The sequence below is a fragment of the Pelmatolapia mariae genome, linkage group LG4 (genome assembly GCF_036321145.2).
Source record: "Pelmatolapia mariae isolate MD_Pm_ZW linkage group LG4, Pm_UMD_F_2, whole genome shotgun sequence".
NCBI classification, from domain to species: domain Eukaryota; kingdom Metazoa; phylum Chordata; class Actinopteri; order Cichliformes; family Cichlidae; genus Pelmatolapia; species Pelmatolapia mariae.
In genome coordinates this window covers 21,976,485-21,997,846 of record NC_086230.1, presented here as the reverse complement: position 1 = coordinate 21,997,846, position 21,362 = coordinate 21,976,485, and the positions used below count along the sequence as shown (strand labels likewise).

General features: G+C 41.2%; 2 protein-coding genes across 3 annotated transcripts; both read left to right on the top strand.

Moving 5' to 3' along the window:
* The first annotated feature begins 518 nt into the window (after positions 1-518).
* On the top strand, positions 519-3,725 carry LOC134625436 (pyrroline-5-carboxylate reductase 1, mitochondrial). The gene is made up of 8 exons (XM_063470654.2): positions 519-576; positions 851-922; positions 1,045-1,115; positions 1,223-1,402; positions 1,914-2,135; positions 2,273-2,365; positions 2,606-2,769; positions 3,078-3,725. Exons 2-8 carry the CDS (start codon positions 856-858, stop codon positions 3,247-3,249), a joined length of 969 nt encoding a protein of 322 aa, XP_063326724.1. The 5' UTR covers positions 519-576; positions 851-855; the 3' UTR covers positions 3,250-3,725.
* Positions 3,726-3,944: 219 nt separating this feature from the next.
* Positions 3,945-19,217, top strand: LOC134626255 (transcription factor MafG). 2 transcript variants are annotated; one of them, XM_063471896.1, is made up of 3 exons: positions 3,945-4,104; positions 14,807-14,879; positions 14,967-19,217. In XM_063471896.1, exons 2-3 carry the CDS (start codon positions 14,844-14,846, stop codon positions 15,417-15,419), a joined length of 489 nt encoding a protein of 162 aa, XP_063327966.1. In that variant the 5' UTR covers positions 3,945-4,104; positions 14,807-14,843; the 3' UTR covers positions 15,420-19,217. The 2 variants fall into 2 exon arrangements, with proteins under 2 accessions (XP_063327966.1, XP_063327967.1); XM_063471897.1 differs by lacking the exon at positions 3,945-4,104 and adding an exon at positions 4,144-4,913.
* The last annotated feature ends 2,145 nt before the right edge of the window (positions 19,218-21,362 follow it).

Below are 21,362 nucleotides of genomic sequence, written 5' to 3'. Positions count from 1 at the left end.
TTCACCATGTTAATACAGAAAACACTTGCTAATTGCTGCCAGTAAGTCACTTTAATTCGACAAAAAGCTATGACCTGTCTGTATGACACAACTTTAATCATTACAACCACAATTAGCACAGTAACTACTTGCTAGTGTTGAATAGCTAACAGATATAAACAGGTTTACCGACCATATAATGAAGAAACTTAAGAGAAAAAAACTGAAACGCCTAACTCGGAGTTACTACTTACATCCGTCTGTTAACTATGTTGCACTTTATCTGCTCAGAATATGTATGTTATGTCTGAGCGCCTCCATCTCGACATGTCTTTCCAAGCTTTTCGCCGGTAGATGCCAGTAAAGCGACTGCGTCTCCTAACCAGCTTTTCCTCTCAGCAGCACAGCCTGATGCAATTTAAACCCCGCCTCAAAGTTAACGCTGCTGCCACTGCGATTGGTTGAAAATGTTACGCGTAAGCTAAGAGTGAAAGCTCACTGGCTCGCAAGCCTCGTCAATCAAATTCGTTTCTGGTCGCTGTTGCAGAAGCTACAGCGCTAATAACCTGGGCCACGTTGACAGAGTCGTAATTTCAGGTATTTATGAAGAGCTGGTATTGGTCTATCTGTCTGTCAGCTTAGAGATTCTTCTGTTTGTTCATAAATGTAATGAATGTTAGCGTCATGGCTGCTGCCATCATGTGTCCAGGATTCGCCTTGCCCTCCCTCAGTGAATAATACGGAAGTAAGATTATGTTTGCGCTGCGTGTCGGAGCTGTAAAAAGGGCACACGACTCATCCTTTCTTGGTTCATATGTCACTTGTAAGACAAAACGTTAAATTTAATGTTTTAAATTGTGTGTACCTACAGGCAGAATGAGCGTGGGTTTTATAGGAGCGGGCCAGCTGGCCCACGCTCTGGTGAGAGGCTTCACGGCAGCAGGTGAATTTCGAAACATACCTTTAACCATATGTGCATTAATTTCATTTCATTTGTATTCTTGATGTATGTAGATTGCAATCAGGCACCGAAATGATTTCTGGATATTTTTTCCCCTCTTCAAGGCGTGATTGCCACGCACAAAATCACAGCCAGTTCTCCAGACACAGATCTCCCCACAGTGCAGCAACTACGGGTGCGTAGTCTGTTATATTAGTGCTGCATTCCATTAGTGACTCTGTGTAATTATGAATATGTATCTTACCTGTCTGAAGAACTACTAAAAGAAGTCCATTTGTACAGAAATTGGGTGTAAATTTCACTACCAGCAACAAGGAGACAGTGAGCAGGACTGATGTTCTCTTCCTGGCTGTGAAGCCCCACATCATTCCTTTTGTCCTCGATGAGATTGGACCAGATATCGAAGACCGTCACCTTATTGTGTCCTGTGCTGCAGGGGTCAGAATCAGTTCCATAGAAAAGGCAAGTCATAGCCTGTCATGTTTACATGTTGTGTGTTTTTTGGTGGGAAAATTACAAACTAAACACATTTAAGCCCCCCCCCCCCTTCCTATTCAAGCTGCTTGTTACACTAGTTTGAATAAGTCAATTGGTGTAAATATAGTAATTATCTACTAGTATTTGTAGTGACATGGTATAGTGCATCGTAGGAGTTGGTGTGTACCCTGCTTGTATGAACACTAGATCACTTAATTATAGTACTACTTTTAAAACATTACGGTAATGCAAATCATAATCCAGATGATTATGAGTTTAACACACTTAAGATATACTATGAGAGGGTTTAGACGCATAACTTAAAGTCTTATAAACTCTATTGATTCATATTTTTCAGTGCTCACATCGCCTATACATACATCGAATCTGTTTTTGCTTGCTGTATCCATCCATTATAAGAAACTTTAAACCGGTACTTTCATTCATGATCCCTTCAAATGAAGTCACTGAATTAGCGCATTGCTCCTTTTTGTAGAAGCTGCAGCAGTATCGCACTTCTCCAAAGGTCATACGTTGCATGACCAACACTCCAGTGGTAGTCCGTGAAGGGGCCACTGTCTATGCTACAGGAAGCTATGCAGATGTGGAGGATGGAAAGCTCCTGGAGCAGCTGATGGCCAGTGTCGGCTACTGCACCGAGGTGGAAGAGGACCTGATTGATGCAGTCACTGGCCTAAGCGGCAGCGGCCCTGCTTATGTGAGTCAGTTCTACTTATCAGTGTGTTTTGCAAATCTGCCATAGCTGCAGCATTTGTGAAAAACGTGCCCTCCGGCTTGTTGCCCTCTTTTGCCTCTCTTTCCATCATAGTAACGTTGATGATTGTGACCTTGCAGGCTTTCACAGCTGTAGATGCGCTTGCTGATGGTGGTGTGAAAATGGGCCTGAACAGGAGATTGGCTGTACGCCTCGGAGCCCAAGCACTGCTGGTATGTCCGTTATAGATGGAGTATATACTTTTTTCTAGGTTTTGATCCTGGTTTGATGTTGCTGTGTTTCTATAATACCCCCTAGTGCCTATGAGTTGGGTTTAAAGGAATACTGTTCAATTATGTGTGACCTGCAGCTTGTCCTGTCCCATTGTGCTTTTGACACAGTCTGAATGTTCATTATCACATGGCGTATTTTATGCAATCAATCAGTGGCGCTTCCTTTGTGTTTCTTCAAAGGGGGCTGCTCGGATGCTGTTAGACTCGGAGCAGCACCCTGGGCAGCTCAAGGACAATGTGTGTTCACCAGGGGGCGCCACGATCCACGCCCTACATGTTATGGAGAGTGGTGGCTTCCGCAGCCTGCTCATCAATGCTGTGGAGGCTTCTTGCGTTAGGACGAGGTAGGTTGGCGAGAGAGGTGTTCAACAAACAGACAAACACTTTTGTTGTTCCTGTCATAAGACACAAAAGAAAAGCAATTCACTCAGTTGCTCAAAGGGTGACTATGTTTTTTTAAAGTTTATTATTCAGACAGCAGATGGAGCTATGTATGTACAAATCATTTTAAATTGTGGCTTCTCTGGTTACATATCACCTAGTGTTGAAGTTATTACTACACTGATTTATTATGCTGTGATTAATATGTATTATCCATTCTAACTTGTATATTTATCTTCTTTTGTTCCTACTTTTTTATATTTCAAAAAAGGGAACTTCAGTATTTGGCTGACCAGGAGAAGATTTCCCCTGCTGCCATAAAGAAGACAACTCTGGACCAAGTGCTGCAGCAACCGGGAGTCACTCCAGATGCTGTTGGAGTCAGATCTCGTGGGATCAGTATGTTCAACAGCAGCACCAGCTCCAGGACCAAAAAGAAATAAAATAACCTGCCAGGTGGAGAAACTGCAAACTTGAATACAACTTGTCATATCACTGATGATCCGGCTATATGCTACAACCACTACTGCCGGGTAGTTGTTGACTTAAGTAAGTAAATTACCTAAAATATGAGGTGAGACTTAACAAGAAAAAGATTTCAAGCTTCCTTTGGTAAGAAAATCTCCATTTCCGTTACCATGAAATGCTTTTTTTCTTTTTTTTATATCCCTGTTCCTGGTATTTTAGTTGACTCATGGAATAAAAATGCTCCTATCGGTTTCTTCTCTGGCTTTCTAAACCTTGTTTCTGATGATCGTGTTTCATGCCAAAGAGGTTCACTTCACAACTGTTTTTTTTTCCTCGAGGTGATATCCCATTGCAGCTTGTATTGTACTGTGTACCAAAATCATGTTTTGCAATACTACAGATATTGATAAAATGCTCTATTTTGTACTCCAAATGAGTGTATTTTCAAAATAGTTTATTATTAAATGTAGACATTTAACTAATTCTGTGGTTGTGATTTATTTGTGCCAGTGCTCACAGTGCCAGCAGTGCTGATTCTAAGTCACAACAGGAAGTATAAGTAACAATGTAACAAAGGAAGCTGTATTCTTAGTTATCATTTTCCCCCCTTGCGAGCAAAGAAAATCTTTCATGAATGGAGGCACGTGACCAAACACGATGACGTCTGGCTTCGGTACAAGAGAAAGGAATCAACAAGGAGACCACGAGCAGGCGTTTGGAAGCGCCGTCGCTTCTGTTAGTGGAGCCGAAATTCAGCTGTGCCTCGGATGTTAGGTTTCAGAAGAGCACTTTAACAGCTACAACTTCGGAGGGGGTCGTTTTGAAGTCAGGTGGGCCCGTAAAGCAAACAGAGCTGCTGCTGCTGCTGTTGTTATGCTGAGTGTGCATGCCTTCGCCTCGCCGCTGTCAAGCTGGCCGAGGCTAGCTTAGTGGGTTAGCATAGCTAGCCTCCTGGTAAAGTTAGCCTTTCTCACATCAGAAACATTTCAAACTAAAGTGCCCTGATTATCCAAGTGGTCAGCACACGTTTTGACACAGCTCGGGGGTTTATTTTGAAAGTTTCCACATAAAATGCTCGGTTGTAACCGAGAACATTAGTGCTCCTACTACGGTGAGATGGCAGCTAATCTTTTACACACGCGCGCGCGAGCTGTGAATTAAACGTGTCAATGTGATTTTCATGTAGTAGAGAGCGGAGGGGGGGCTGCCAGCCAGCCATTTCGCGCTTGAGGGGTAACTCCCCCTCCCTGAGCTGTGGATTCGCTCTCGCTGCTGTATTGCTACAAATAGTAGAAAGACTGAGCACACGGGGATTTCCTCGCTTGCTTGTTTTGTAGGCGGGGAGTTGTTTGCCACTTTTTTTTTTTTCACGAGCAGGCGCTGAGAGGCTGGAGACGAGAAGAGTCGTGGAATGTCAAAAACCGTGCGACCCTGTGTTAGGTCGCTTCTTTTTCCTTTCTTTTGCGTTTAAATAAATAGTTTGCGAGGGACGCGTTGGTGTCCGCTGTGCCGCTACGCTTTCTTTTGGTGGTTTGTCAACTCATGCGCTTCTTGCTGCTCAAACCTGCTGCTTCATCACCTCGTTGTGGAGGAAAAAAAGGAGCAAGCGCGAGCCGAGCCAGCGGTTTAGCGAGACCAGGTTGGTTGTGTTATTCTCTCGTGACATTTCTGTCATAGACGCGGTTGTGATTGTCAGATCTGAGAAATGTGTTGTTTTTATTCTGCGCGGATCTTTGTGTTTTTTTCTTTTCTTTTTAATCAATGCATTGATTTTAATCTTCCAGGAAATGCTCTCAGACCAATCGTTTCGAATTGAATTGCTTCACCTGAAGTGACAATTCATTTAACCACTAGTTAAATTGTAACAATGGCAGAGCCAAATCAAACCAGCCGCCCTTGGCTTTAATGCCACAGCCAAGCAGTTAACAACACAGCATTGTTTTATTGTCAGAGCCTGCAAACAAGTAGCGGTATTTTATATCATGCTGAATCATCACAATGATGTATTTAGACGTTCTCAGAATCCACCCCGAAATATGGCACCACCGGACAAAGGTCTGCTCGCTTGATAAGGGTCGATGTTTATCACCAAGCCACCGTTATTAGGGAGATGGATCGAAATGGTGCTGATCTTTCCTGCAAGTCAGTCAAGCCATGAGCATCAAGTGATGACCATCATGCATTTATCAATAGCCTCATCTACATTCAGCTGATAATGTGCATTTTTATGGCAGCACTGTCATGATGTACATCAACAAACAGGCTGCGAGTATATTTAGACTAAGTGCTTAGGTGTCAACTGCGATGTCAGATCCATTTAAAAAAAAAATGCACGATAAGCAGATATTATGCGTGTGTTGCTATTATATAGCCCTGCAATGAGTGGATGCTTAAACTAGGTCAGGTGTAATTATGTGATGTATAGGAAGTTAAAAAAAAATACACCACCCAAATCAGGGTAGTGTTTGAAACATCTCTATAAAATGGTAAATGTGGCATTCTGTAAATGCCCTTTCGTCTTTGTTGCTGAGCAGTGATTAAATGCCATAGAGAACCAGCTTTTTTCTGTTATCATTTAATGCAGCGTAACACGTCATTTCTCTAATTTTGGGTTGGCAGATGCCTTTGTTTCCCTATGTGTGACATGATGAAATTTGCTGCCTATTAGAGTGCACACTTATGGAGGGCGCAGGTAATGAATTATCCATGGAGAGTGTGTGCAATTTGAAAAGTCACCTTGGAAACTGTTGAGCCCATATAGGCAGGGCTAAACAGATAGAAGTTGCCCATTCTTGCTCAGATACCCAACTTATTTCATCATCTCTGTTCATGCGAGCAGGGCATTGAAGTGTGTTTAGCAGACAGGCCAGCCCCACATCAGAAGCCCGGCTTTGCAATAAAGTGTAATGCTCATCTATGCCTTTCTCTGCAGGTAACAAGAACAGATGATGGTCCATATAAGAGTCCAGTGGGGCTGGCAGTGGCGTGTGGATGGAGGCAGGGAGTGGCGTAGATCAGTGCTTAGATTTATCTTTTCTTTCACTGAGGTAGTAAAGATAAAGCAAGGCTGGATACCATAGAGGTGAACTGAGTGCACAACTTATACCCAGTGGTGTTGCTCAGAATGGGCAGGCAGTAGAGGGTGGAAGAGGATATGTGAGGTTGACGAAACATGAGGCAAGACTTTACACTGCATAGAGTACAGTCTGGCCACCAACACCTCTGTATAGCCAACACAGCTGTGCCTTGGGAGTAGTTACGCCTATTCAGGACAATTTATAGCCTCCAGAAAGGAACACAAATGTGGGATTTGTCCACAAAAGTGCTGCTTAAGCTGCACAGGGCAATGGGAATGCCCGGAAGGAAGGGAGAAAAAGATCAATATATTCTCCCCCCCTTTTTGCAATAGGGAGGGAATGTTGGTGATGAAACCTCTTGCAAGTGTAGTGCGGATTATGATTGCTTAGCATTGCGATATGCCCGCTCCACTTCTCAAAGTAGTACTTTCATCCAGTCAGAGTGTGTTTGATGAATTTCTGTTTGGAACTTGACTTACACTTGGCATGTTCATTACTGCTCTCTGTTTGTTCATAATTTAGAATAGTCAATATTAGACAGAACATGGTGAGCATGCACACAGAGCTGTGCGCTGGCCGCTGGTTTTTCATGTAACCTACTTTTATCTTGGCTAATACGTGTGTGGGACACATCAGTTGTAAACTGACATTAACAACAAGCGATTTTAGTCATACCCGCGTAAGAAGCTAAGTCAAATTAAATTGGTGAGTCACTCTGCATCACTTTTATTGGATTTTCAAGAGTTTTAGGATATGTTCCAGTTGGATGTGTGTGTGTGTGTGTGTGTGTGTGTGTGTGTGTGTGTGTGTGTGTGTGTGTGCGTGCTCCCTTCATTTGTATTTGAGGAACTTAACATTCTTTGCAAATGACTAATAGGTTCCTAAAAACGTGTACCTCATAAAATTACGCTAAATTATGCTCTACATACAGCAGAATTTAAAATTAACAGTCTGACAGTCTTTACCTGTGTTAAGCTGACAAAATGTTACTAATCTTACTTACAAATTGGAGGTCGTTATTTCTCCAATCACTCTGTGATTGTGAACACAGTTACAAATGAAAAGTGACAAAAAGAAAATCAATGCAAGCTGTCCTTGGGCAGCCTCTTTTGCTAAATACAGCAGTCATTTATTTACTTCATGTCTTTTCAGATATTTATTCATTTTTATTTAGCTCAAGCTCCTGTCCTACGCAGAGAAATCATATTTCACCATTTGTGGACAAATACGCTGGGTGCTTAGAGGATCAATTTAGCGACCTTTGCGGTATATAATAATCTTTTCAGCCATAAGATAATTTAGAAATCTTCTTCCTCCCCTTTCTCTATTGTTAAAATTGATAATTTCTTTAAGTATCACAAGCTTTAGTTTATGTGAGAATATGTGAGGAATGTCTAAGGAGGATTACAGTAAGGATTACAGTAAGGAACAGTACTAGTTGTATGCGTGTTTACTCTTTTAAGTTTTCATGTCTCGAAATATGTTGATTTTTTTAATGGTGAAATTATGTTTTGTTTTTGTTTTCTTTGTGGGGCAATCATTAGCTGTGAGACGCCATCAAATATCCTGTAGACAGGGCTCATCAATCACTTACCAAAATTTGAAAAGAGCAGAGGCAGTCTTATTAATAGAAATTAGCATCTTTGATATTTCCAGGTAATAACTCTGCTCTCTCACTGCATTTGAATCAAAGCTCTCCACAGGAGAAAATGCACTGATCCGTGTTTGTTTTCTTTCCTTCTTTTTTTTGATGATGCTGCTGAGATCTGTTTATTTTGATGTTTGTTTTTTTTGTTTTTGGTTTTTTTATTGGAGAAGACTGTTTTAAATCATATCAGTGCATCGGTAGTAAGTAAAATAGCTCACATATTTGATATTCTTTTACTTGAAATACATTGAAACGTATTGACCTGCTCTATCAATTCTGTGAGCAGCACAAAACTGTGGTTGTGTTAGGTCAATGCAATATGCATTTAATATAAATTCAACCAGTGTAGTGAACCTCCTAGATATTTTGCCAGTGTGTGGGTTGCCTGCAACCCTTACTTCCTCTGCCAGTGCAAGGCTGAAGTATCAAGAGCTATTCTCTTCCTGTTTAATCAAGTCCTCCAGGCAGATACTGTGAAAGGCCAGTGAAGTCTCCTCTTCTGTCCTACTGGTTATACCAACAGAGCGGCTTCAGTAGATAGCAGCTGCTGAACATGGAAATAGATTTTTTTTAATGTATCAAAACATTGGTTAGTACAAACAAGTCCCTTTAAATAAACCTCCCATTATCAGTGACTTAAGAAAATATACAATCCCTTAAGGGCAGTGATTCATGCTTTCACTTTAAGAGACATGAACTGGATGCAAAAATCTGACATAAATGTGCCACATGTTATTCTTCATAGTATAGCCTGCTAGCTTCTACATACGACTTTTTTTCTCGCTCTTTTTTTTTTCCAAGGGAACTAGGTTACATAAAATCAGTTTATTTGTATTCATCAAACTCTCCTTTCTTTGCCTAGAGTCTGCCTGGTTATCAGAAATGAGAAACGATAAGTGCCTGTGACTTTAATATCAGACAGGAAAAAATTTATTGGCAAATGTCTTTACTTTGTTGGCACAAATTTTACAAACATAGGAGAAAGAAATTCCACATATTTGACTATGGAAATGCAGTATTACCTTGAAGCCATTGTGCTGTATTAACATTTTTTTTTCTTTTTTTTCCCACATAAAATTTGGTCCTACTAAGAATCTAATTGGAGGGAACATAACAGATTTTTCCCTTCTTTAGATATACAGCAGGTACCAATTCTTTCTTACGTCTTTTTTTTCTCTCACATCTTTAATAACAGTATGTGTGAAAACTAAACCTCCAAAGCAGAGTCACTTAATCCTTATCCAATAATTTAGTGACTTAATCATTTAGTCATTTATATCATTGTGGATTTATTTAATTTTTTTGTGTGGTTTGATGTTTTTTGGTTATCAGTGCTTCATTTTTTAATAAAGGTCAAATTCAGGATGCTTCTGTTTATCTAATATGACAGTATTTGCCAACCAGAGCAGTGTGAGGATGATGTACAGACATGGTCACGAATTAACATCCCCCCATGCACCAAATGTAGGTGGATTTTCTATTTTGGTGAGTAAATCTTAGTGGACAGTCCCCCACGGTGGCATTTTTCATTCTTTTTTTTTTCTTTTTCTTTTTTCTCCAAACCAAAATTAAAGCGATGCTTAGGGTCTCTCCTGTGTTTTGGGATCACTCATATGCTTCTGTCTTCCTCCCTCTCTGTCAAAGTTTGACACTTACACACACACACACACACGCACGCTTTTTTTCCCTCACCAGTATTCCACAAAGACCTGACCCTGACATTTTTGTATAACCCTAACTATCTAACCAATCGTCTAATCATAACTCAGACTAAGGCTGGGCTTTGGAGTCTTTTTTGAACAGGAGCCTAAATTCTTAGATTCATGCAAAAGACGAAGCATTAGAAAGCGATTACATTATTGAGGAGATTGATGTGAAAAGTTTAGAATTTTTTTTACTATTCATGCTTGACTTGATTAGCCCCTGATAAATAAATGTTTGTCACTTGACGCTGCATCTCAACAAAATATTTAGAAACACGTATAGAATATATGAACGAAGGTCGATTTATTATTTTAGCAGATTAAAAGCGCGCTTGGCCAGTTAAAGTAAATTTCAGACACTGTTAACAGACTTTTGCAGGTGGAGTTTAACCCTACGCTCTAGGGGTCAGTTATTACGGGAAGCTGGCAATTTTGGTTAGTTGCTATTTCAGCATTGCCCAGAACCTCTGCTGGTCAAAAGCACTGGCTTAGTATTTCCCCTCTACTACAAGCATATCACATTTCCCTCTGAAAGCTGCTGAATGATTTCCCCTCTCCCTCTTTTTGTCACTCTTATTTCACGCTCTGAATACTTAGTAGTTAATAGCTTCCCTCCCCTCTTCCCGTCGTACCTTTCTCAGACGCACTCGCACACTGTTTTCTGCACACACAAGTTCATACCACTCTTCCAGTATCTCTTCCAGAGCTATCAGAGGAGTCTGATTTTTAATTTGCAGTTAAATGGCGCCCGACACATGCAGCTTGCTTGATAATTGACTTAGCTCAGCTGACGGGAGGAATGATTAGATCTGAATATCTAGGCGATCTTTTCAACTCTCTTAGAAGTGAGGGAGTAAGAGCAGAGGCTCTGATTAGGCATAAAGTCTTGAGATTGGCTGTACAGCGTGAAAATGTTGGCTCACTGCATTAAATATGTCAACCTGGAAAGAGTAAGTGGAAAATAATAAAGCCCAATCATAAGAAAGGACTGACATTTCTTTTATTTTTCAGGCACTTACCATGTGCTTTTCAGTTTCTTTGTCATTGCCATCATTCTGTTTCCTGGAAGGTCTGTGACAATGGACTGAGAGGCTATAGGTCTTATACATTATTGATCAGGGAAACTGAATAGGTGATCGTACTGACTTTACAGCCAGCACTCTCCTTTTGTTGTTTAGCTAATCATCAAAGATATGCAGAATTTGCAAAGACAATGAATTGAAAATGGTGCTAAACATTCTATCACCCTTCTGTCGGGCCTAATTTACATCTGGGCCACAGCTCTAGTTATTCAGTCTTGTACAAACTGTGCAAATTTTCTTTACAAGTCTACACTGGTTTCAGAAAGGAAAAGAAATTAAATTGGGCATATGATCAAAATGAGCCACATCGTGGTCTCTTGGAGTGAAAATTGTTGAAATGTATTGTTTGGTGTGAGATGAAATTCAGCTGTTAGTTTCACAGAGCTCTGTTGCCATTGTTGGATGCTGCTTGTGTTTTTTTTTTTTTTCCCCCTGAACACAGTCTTTCATCAGCATGCACCTCCACCGTCTACTTTTATTCACTTCATTAGCAAGCTGCCAGTGCCCAGTGCTCGGACGCTTCTTTTCAAGAATTGATCATGACAAGTTAAATTTGTATGTGCTTGTGTGGTTTTGGTGATCTGTCACTGTGCGGATGCATGTGCATGTGATTAGTTGCGTGATGTGCCATCCACTGTCCTGTCTCAGCAAACCCTGTACCCTGTTAGTCCTTCCCCAGCCGTGTTTAGTATTCAGAGAGCAGGCGCTGTCGTAATCTGGATTCCGAGGCAGGTTGCTGGGGTTTTTTGTTTGCTCTTATGGCCCTGATAATCTTGTTACACTGCTGTCAAGTGGAGCTGGCCCTCCCTGCAGCCCTGAACCACCATGTGTGCCACCTCCGGTACCAGAAATACACCCCCACCCCCTCCCCATCCCCAACAGCCCACCGCCATTTTGAGACAGCCGTTGATGGAAGAGCCTTGGATGTATCCTTGAAGAATCACCTCCTGAGCATCTTTATTCAGCCTCCCACCCCCGCCCCGTCTCCCACCCCCACCTTAGGCGGCGAACGACAGTAATAAATATTCATCAGGGGATGCAGTGTGTCGAAGCTGTAGCCTCGACTCCCCCTCAACAAAGAGTCCCCTGGCTAATGGTGTCCATCCTTGGCATCTCCCCTGGAGAGATCCTGCAGAGGGGACGAGATCATTAAAGGATGCCACAGGCTGAGGGCCGGACCTATCATGTCACATCAGCATTTATCGCACTCGAGTTGTTGGAGTTTTTTTTTGTTTGTTTTTGTTTTTCTTGTAAACCCCCTTTCCCTTCTTCAGAGTCAACCTAAGCCGACCCTACCTCTGCAAGCTGCACTGCATTGCTTCAGATGAACAAAGACCGCATTTGAAGGTTGGATGGGTTGCTCTCGTTGTGTTAGTTCAACTTCACAACTTCCTAATTGGCACCTTGGTTTTGGTCCTTGCTGAGATCAGGATTTTTTTTTTTTCTCTCAACCTGTTCTTCTCAAGCTCCTCTAAATTTGTCGACCCTGCATTTTACATAAGGCTTCTCTCTGTTTTTCTGTCTCTCTTTTTCTTTCTCTCTCTTTGTGTCTCTCTCTCGCTCTCTGTCTTTCTCTCTGTCTCTTTCTTTTTCTCTCTCACACATTCTCTTTCTCTCTGTGACCACACTCAGCGTTTTCTATTTCCTGTGGGTGTGATGTCTCTCCTCCACAAGCAATCAGCTCTGATTTGTCAGCGTTCTTCCAGGCGATTCATAAAAATTCAGCAAGCATCTACAAAAGACGTCTATGTCCCTGCACTTGCTCCCTACCTCCGATGCCCCCGCACTCCAAGCTGCAGCTTTCGCCTCCCGCTCCTTCGGCTAGAAACACAAAAGACGTGAAATCATTAATAGGAGCTAATATATTAGTGCAAGGAAGACATCAGTGTCTTTTGTTTTTAAATTGTGACTATCTCTCCATATAATTTTGTCAAATGCAAGGGCATTCTCCAACAGATCAGTGCACCAAGTCTGAAATTTCCCTGTCATTCTTTATGGGAAATTATAGGTGTGTTTTCCTTTCTTTGCCTGTGTTTCTGTGTTTGTGTGAGCATGCCTCTTTGTCTCTGTGAGGTATGACAAGCCTGGTAGTGGAAGGGAGCAGCTGTGCATTGGACCTTGTCTGTGTTGTTCTGCCATGCCCTGTCATTGGTAGCCGTCTGTTGGCAGCAGCCTGTGCTGGAGGCTTGCAGCCTGGGTGAAGTCTTTCCACAGTGTCATATGGTGAGCTTTCAATGTGCCAAACCATGCCTACTATGTTACCCTACACAGATGTGTGACAGAATACGCCCCCTCAACTTGGACAGTGTGCCATCTCTCTGCATTTTCAAGATTCCAACTGGTTTTTGAACAATGTTGGGTCTAGGCTACTGAGGGGAAAATGATAGGCTTAATATGAAATTTGGAAGATGCAACCTTTTTTTTTTCCTAGTCTCATCCCAGTAGCTATTAGTGTAGTACTTTCCTGTCTATTTGTCCATTATCTGTGCATCATCAGGCAGACCATTATCCCATTATGTTTTGCATCTGTGGTCCAAATGCTTACTGGAAATGAGTCACCACAAAGGCCAGTGAAAGGTACGTGTTACTATCAGACAGCTATTCATAGCCAGCCCATCAGGGATGAAAGTATCACATTTGAAAAGTCCTGTGCAGAGCGTGAAAAGCTTTTTATATGGGCGTCTGCAGCGCAGAGAAACATTTCTGTTTTTATAAGAAGCCAGAGGACTTTTTTTTTTTTTTTTTTTTTTGAAGTGAAAGCATCAAGAATTCAAGTCACAGTCTGACCTCATGTTATGTCCCCAGCCTGTGTGATAGTGTCGTATTCAGGTCATTTTTAACAAGCGGCTGTCTCTCCCTGTTTGGCTCAGGTGACCGGTCCACCTGTAGCACCCTTTTGTTGCCATGGAAATATCCTGGCCATCTTAGTGCACTTTGGAGCTCCGACTCATCTGTTTTTCTTTTCTTCCCTCACTGAGCTTCTGTGCAGACGACATGAATTTCCCTGATGACTAGCTTAATGTGCACGCATGCTGCAAACTTCTGCACACGCTGACAGTAATTCTTTTTTACATTCTTTTGTTCAGATGCTTTCTTTCCTGTTTTGATGTGTTAAAAAAAAGTTCTAAGAGCTAGCATTTGTTTATGTGCTCAGTATAAACACACACTGCTGGGCTGTGTAAATCAGCTTACCGAGGCAATGTGCTGGCTGGGCTGGGCTGACTGTGGTGGGTGTCTGTGTTGCTGACACAGCATTTACTGTGTGTGGTGTAAAGCACTCAGGGCCACAGCTGTGTGTGTCTGTGTGTGTGTATGTGAGGACATACTTATCCTGTGACAGAGCTCACACGATGGAATTCACCTGACTTTCTGTCTGTCTTAATACCAGTAGGCTGGACTTCTCACCGACGCAGCTTCTCTTGGTGGTTCCCTCAGTGCAGACATGACAGAAGAAACTGCAGTGCAGCCCTGTTGTTCTGGAGGGCTCTGCAGTAGTTACAGTGGGTTGCTTTCTCATTGATTTATAGGATTATAGTTGGACACAGGCCAAATCTAGACAGGTGTGACTGTCTAGACTGGATAGCTTAAAATCTGCCCCATATACTTTTGTGAATGTGTGGTGGTTGAGGATGGATGCACTGTAGAAAGGCCCAAATCTGTTCTGTTTTGAAATGTGCCTATGATACTTCAAGTTTGTACTTGTGTTGTTTTGGGTTTTGCTTTCCAAGAAATAATTTTGAATTGCTGCCAACCAATTAAATGTCATCTGGAAATGCATACCGCAAAGTTATTTGTTCTTGTTATAAGTGCATGAACAGTCCAGGTACCAGTTTTTCCAATTACTTAGAAGGAAGTCTGAAGTCCTTGACCCACTTTGTATTTTGTGTATTTAGTCATGTGGTTTCTTTTTTTGTTTTTGCTGTTGTTGTTATCAGAAAATACTTCAATGTGTATTTGGCAGAAAAAAAATTAAGTTTCTTTTCTAGTACTCTTGTTTCATATGTTGTCTTTTCTTTTCACAGATCAACCGGTAGTACAGGTGGACGCTGCTCTCGTGGCATGACTACCACAAACAAGGGAAACAAGGCCTTAAAGGTAACCTGTGTGGCCAAATGTCTATGTGTATATATAATATTTTATTTTTTAATAAAAGGATCAGCATTAACTAATTTCCACGCACAGGTGAAGCGGGAGCCGGGGGAAAATGGCACCAGCCTAACAGATGACGAGCTGGTGACCATGTCGGTGCGGGAGCTGAACCAGCATTTACGGGGGATGTCAAAGGAAGAAATCCTGCAGCTGAAACAGCGGCGACGTACCCTGAAGAACCGGGGCTATGCCGCAAGCTGCCGAGTAAAGCGTGTCACCCAGAAAGAGGAGCTCGAAAAACAAAAGGCTCAGCTGCAGCAGGAAGTGGACAAGCTGGCTACAGAGAATGCCAGCATGAAGGTGGAGCTGGATGCTCTGCGTTCAAAGTACGAGGCCCTCCAGAGCTTTGCCAGGACTGTGGCCCGCAACCCTGTCACCTCAGCAAGGGGACCTATGGCTTCTGTCATAGGTCCCCTCATCCCCGGTAAAGTAGCTGCCACCAGCGTCATCACCATCGTCAAATCCAAAACGGAGGCTAGGTCGTAGTAGCAGAAAGGGCAGAAGAAAGATGTTTAAGGCTAAACTAGTCAGTGCATTGTAACATGGCACAGGAATGCCTGTGTGAGTTCTCAGTTTTAACCGTGGAGCTAACACTAAAAATATGCTTTCCAAATTCACTCTTACAGAACGACACACCAGTCTGGTTTTTTTTGTTTTTTGTTTTTTTAACAGGCCTGTCAGCAGGGTAATAAAAATCAAACTCTAGAATTTAGGACGATACAGTTGTCCCATAAACAAAGGAGAAATATTGCAATATTGAAACATTTAGAAAGTGGAAAATTGAAGAAGACTGCATCAAGTTTGCTTGTTTTGATTGAGATTTTTATGTCAGTTTTCCTAAAATCTGGCTCTTAAGTCTCTTCCGTCCTAAGAACTAGCATCGATACAGTTTCACAGGTGGTCAAAACCAGTAAGAAAATAAATTGGATCCATTATTCCTCACAAGATCCACAGTACAGAGTGGGAGGAGGAAAAGCCAGCACATATCTCACTAAGAAGCCCTTTGCTTGTTATTATGCACTGACTTAAATTGGGATAACTGACTTCTGGTCTTAATGCTACAGATGTCTTTGAAACAACCTGACAAACCCCAAACTCATAAATTAGTCCAATTTGTGATTCTGTTGGTCGTCTGTTGAGAATATAAGCATGAAATGATGCTCCCAAATATAGCATTCATTTCTGTTTATGGATCTGCGACAGGCTTCCGTGAACTTGTCATTTTCAAAATGACTGGTAGATGCAATAATAATATATATGTATGCACTGAAAATACAAAGAGGTCTTGCATATTTAGGTGGAAACGTTAAAAAAGATCAGCAGCACTTAATGATGTTGTTCCAGAGCTGAGTGCCATTCCAATATGACAAGATTCTTCTACAATATCTGAAAACCTGAATGTTATTACAGTAATATCCTCATGTTTTGTGGGGACGGTGAAATCCACAAACATTTTGAAACATAATTTTTGCTCATAGAGGTAATATGTTGATTTTGTTTAAAAGATATATATTGCGTTTTTTTGTAATTACTTGTTGACAGGGCCGTCAGATATTTCCAAAAGAAAATCTTTACACGAGCTTTACTGTTTGAATTGTTAAGGTGTAGAAAACTTTGTCTAAAGTTGACTTCTTGGTTTTTATTACTAGGTAGATTACCTTCCATTGTTTATAGAAATACAGAAAAAGAAAATGTAAAAAAAAAAAATCCTGTGACATCTTTTTTGCAATTGTACCGAAAGTGGCTTACTATTAAAGTCTGATAGCTTTTTCTAGTGACTAGGCGCGTACTGTGGGGTAGCGCGTGATGTGATGTGTAAGTGACAAGTTGGCAGTGTCGTTCACTGTATAGATGTCAATGCTGTGCTATTTAAAACAAATCTGTAGAGCTAAACTAGATGGTGTAAACAAGGTCAATTGTCTTTGTGCGTATTGGCATCTGTGATATCCTCCGCTTCCTTGGTGTTAGTTACAAATCATATTGTCATTACGAGTTTACCACATTGAGCCACGAATGACAGAATTTGATGAAATGGCATTAGTGAACATGAAGTCAAAAGACTTTTTGAAGCGTAAAGTGATAACTGAATAATGGTTGCATCTAGTGCTGGATGCCCTCTAAAAACATCCTCTGTAACCGGGAAGTAAAGGATTTTATTATTATTATTCCAGCAACATCATTGGTGTAAATTACATTGCAGGCATAGAGTGCCCTTAAAAGCTATCTTTTAGAATTTACCTGTGGGCGTGCGGTTATCCTGCAAATGTTGTTGACAAACCTTGCACCTTGTCACGCTAGTAAAAATAAGATTTTGCTGCAAGGTTAACCTCAAAGAGGTATAGCATCACTCTTCTAAATCTACCCACTGGTCTTCAGATTGTCTGATTAAAAGCAGAAGGGTTTGGCTGAAGGTTTGTATGCACTAAGCTCCTGCTTGTTTTGCTCAGGACAAAACAGGTCACTTAAAATGAACAAACAATTCTAGATGAGAGGCAAGAAGGTGGGGATGGCAGCTCTGTTCTTTTTCTGTTTTTTTTTTTTCTCCTTTTTTTCTAATAAGCATGTCATAAAGGGCTTCAATCCACACTCAGAAAGAGGCACAGTACGACTATGTAGAATTACAATCAACAGCTGCCAGCGAGAGCTCCTTCTGTGCCAAGTGTTGCATCACTCTGCTGGTCCTCTAAAAGGAATTTAACACTGAAGCAGGTCTACACCTCAAGGTGAAAGTAGATGTTTAATGACATTAACAGAATGCACTTCATCCAGATCTCCCTCTCCTGCTGGTCAGAACGTCTTAAAGTGTCGGCTGAGGTGTTAATCTGCAGCCGCTCTCAGACGATACGCCTCAGTGAAACTCCATGCCGGAGGTCTGAGTGCTGGTAATACTGTCCGTATCCTAGCCTCACTTTGTCAACATGCTTAGCTATCTGCATTGACTGGTTAACTGTGGGATAAAATATATATTACCTGACTCTTGACATAGCCCAGTATCAATGTTGGCGTCCTTATTGCTGTGGCAGTCTTGTGGAGTGAATCTTTTTTCGTGTCAAGTGTCTTTAAGGTGTTCGAGTGGCACTGTTGACCAATCTCTCGATCTCCTCTGGGGATGATTCTCTTTCTCTCACATACAGCTGTATAGTATGTAGCTACAGTAGGTATTAATGACCATTGTGAAAAAGTGACCCTTAATATGCAACTCAGTGGAAAGGTGTGAAAGAGTAGATGTAAGAGTAATCAATATTGTCAGAGTTTAGGTCTGTTCTTTAATCATTCTTGATGTTTTGTAGATTTTTATTTATTTATGTTTTATTCGCATCCCTCTGTGGGAGAGCAACTGGCCCTTGGTTAAAGCCGCTAACAAAGCTGTCAATGTTTTTAAAGGAATCGTGACAGCTGCACTCAAGCCTTACTCAGTTACTCTGGTCTTCAATCACCTGAATACAAATCCATTAATTAAACTTGGATCTTAACTGAAATGAACTGCTATTATTTAGATATTTATGCACTAAATAATGTTGATGCTATGATGGATTCTGCCACAAGGGCCACTTGCAATATTTTTTTTTCCCTCTGTGTGTGTGTGTGTGTGTGTGCGCGCGCGCGTGTGTACGGTTGAAGTTCCTCTGCTGCTACACCAGTCGTTAATGCTCATTGTTTTGCTGTAGCATCATCCACAACATTTCTGTTCTCATTATGTGTCGTGTGTGTGAATTTGAAATTGATCTTAACACTGTAATTTGTTCTGCAGATTTCCTTTTTAATTAGTTTTGACTTTTTCTTGTTTTGTTTTTTGTTTGTTTGTTTGTTTTTTGTATTGTTTGAGCAACATGTTAGAGGATAAATAGCAGCACTTGTGTGGCAGTTGATTTTTAATAGCTCTCAAGACATTGGCTTTTTTCATGAAGTTATGCTTTGTAAATGGTTGACTGTGCAGGTTTTTTTCCCTCTTCTCTATGGAGTGGGTCTGTGTTTCAAAGGTATACAAATCTGACTAAAGCGAGTAATACAAAGTTAATAATCTGTTTTGTTATTTTTCTGTATGGGTTGTAATAAAATATTGCAGTACTTTGTATGAAAACAGACAATAGTTAATTGTAACTATTTATAAATTAAATTATTGTACTTTTTGCAATCTGTAGATAAGTACTATGTATTCATATATACAGTAACAACTGTGGATTTAAATGTGATTCTCTGAGGTGTCTAAGTTATTGATGTATATATTGTATGTTTGTTGATACAGCTTACTTTATTTTCTATAAGACCAATAAAATGTTTTGGAAAAGGGTTTTCAGCACTACTACTCTGTCATTTAAGATGTGTAAAAAGTGTCGAAATTAGGTTTTGTCATTTTCTGTGGCGTCATTGACCCAGTTTGATACTTTTAAAAATAAACTGGCGGGGAAGGCTTTTTGCCATCCAGGGTGGGTTTTAGAAGACAGCGATCATTTAGATGGCACAATTTCTTTTTCTGTGATCCAAAAAAAGCCGTTGGGCGACCCACTTTGGCTAACCTCAGTGGACATATTTTTGGCCCGACACGAGTAAAACATTAGAGTCATGAAGGATGTCTAGGTGTGCTTGTCCTAGATTAGGAGGAGTAGTGAGTTAGTCATCTCAGCTCCCTATGGAGCTTCTAAATCCCCCCACCCCTACCCCTCGTCTCAGTGCACCTCATCAAACATCAGCCTCCTCAGCAGCGCTTCAACCCCAGCACAGTCAAAATGCATCTCATGAGAGAACATTCAAAGACAAAGAGACAGATGGCTGAAGACAAACTACATCTTGCCATACCATCCTGCAGGGCATGTGTAAACCCCAGTGCCTGTATTGTTCTTTAGTTCTTTTAAATGGAGGAGGCTTCTACAGGTCTGCATGACCTGTGCATTAAAACAGGTTCCTCTCCCCTCCTTGGATGCCTGCCCCAGACAAGCATACGGCCTCTGAAGAGTTGATTAATTTGGCAGGATGGGCTAAGGTGAGCTGGTGGGCAATCTAGGACAGCATTCTTCATCTTTACCCACTTCTGCAGCAGGTGCCTGCCCCAGTTCTTAGACCGCAACCTGCTGTACAATTAATGTTGCCAATGCCATCAGTGAGGCCATTGATGTAACACATATGCACTGCCAAAGCTGAGCAAGGGGCTCTTCTCTACAAAGACCACCATGACACAATACATGTATATGTCCTTACCCCCCCCCCCCCCCCCCCTCGTTCTAATCAGTGTTATTCAAATGAAGATTGTTATGGTGGTGCATGTGAGTTAACTGCAAAAATCTCCCTAACCATTAAGACTTATCAGAGTTGGTGCAATCCCAGCTATAAGACAAATACTTAACACCCTTTCCTACTCTGATTGAAACATTCAAATCAGCTAAAGATGGAAGCCAGGGTATTGAATATAATGAGTAAAACTGTCTTTCAGGAGCATGCACCTGTTCAGAAATATGTGGGCTTGGGTTTCCCTCTGCTGGCACATCAGTGTAAAGGCTTTATATGATTTAACTGGGTTTTCCCCGTAAGATGACAGCACTTCTAAACAGGAGGATTTCCCCCACAGCGGAGTGTTTACCAGGCATATAAAGTGTTATGCAATGTTTTACAAAACAAATTTAACTGAGAAAATGGGAGTATGCTATAGACTTTGAGCACGTTGTCTTGTAGCCTCGTTACTACTGTGGTGCGGGGTAGGTGGTTAGTTTCTGTTATAAACCACCTCTGTGTATATTAGGAGCACTTACAATCTAATGCATCGTTTCTGTAGTAAATCTTTAGCCATCCACCCAGGCATACATCTGTAGGTACTGCTGTGAAAATCTGCTGACAGTGCTGAGACCTTTATTGATATACTGCCCCTGCTAAATGAGCTTGGACAAGTATATAATAAGGAAAATGAATTAGTTTAAATTTGAGTAAAGTACAGATTTATTAATTCAGATGGTCTTTTATTTTCAATAAAATTGGCTGCTATAGCTAATTTAAAAATATATATATTTTTTCGAATTTTAATGGGGGAAAAATAAAATATTAGAGTGTCTACAAAAATCTTTTAATCCTTATCTTTATTATTATTGTTGTTGTTATTTATGCAGAGATAATTGTGAGCAAAACACAGTTTGCTGGGGATATAGAGCAAAGCTTATCACGACCTCTCCGCTCATCAAAGACGCACAGGCTGCTATTTTATATTGGAATCCAGATCTCGTCACCTGACGGTGGAAAACGCCGCTATTATGTAACAATATGTCGGACGCGGCACCATCGTACGATGCGACCTCTGTCAAGTGAGCCTCAATAAACGCGGAGCTGTGGGCCAGATTTTTCAAAATAAAACCAACGCGCAACGATGTGACACACCGGGTTTTATTAACGGTGTTCCGTTCCTTTCTGGTTCATCCGCGTTTTTGACCAACTTGACGCAAAGGT

Excerpts from the sequence above, each read along its gene's own strand:
- LOC134625436 (XM_063470654.2), top strand. The coding sequence starts at position 856 with ATGAGCGTGGGTTTTATAGGAGCGGGCCAGCTGGCCCACGCTCTGGTG. Across the intron at positions 1,403-1,913 it reads GAATCAGTTCCATAGAAAAG|AAGCTGCAGCAGTATCGCAC; the intron begins GCAAGTCATAGC and ends TCCTTTTTGTAG. Across the intron at positions 2,366-2,605 it reads TCGGAGCCCAAGCACTGCTG|GGGGCTGCTCGGATGCTGTT; the intron begins GTATGTCCGTTA and ends GTTTCTTCAAAG.
- LOC134626255 (XM_063471896.1), top strand. The coding sequence starts at position 14,844 with ATGACTACCACAAACAAGGGAAACAAGGCCTTAAAG. Across the intron at positions 14,880-14,966 it reads AGGGAAACAAGGCCTTAAAG|GTGAAGCGGGAGCCGGGGGA; the intron begins GTAACCTGTGTG and ends TTCCACGCACAG.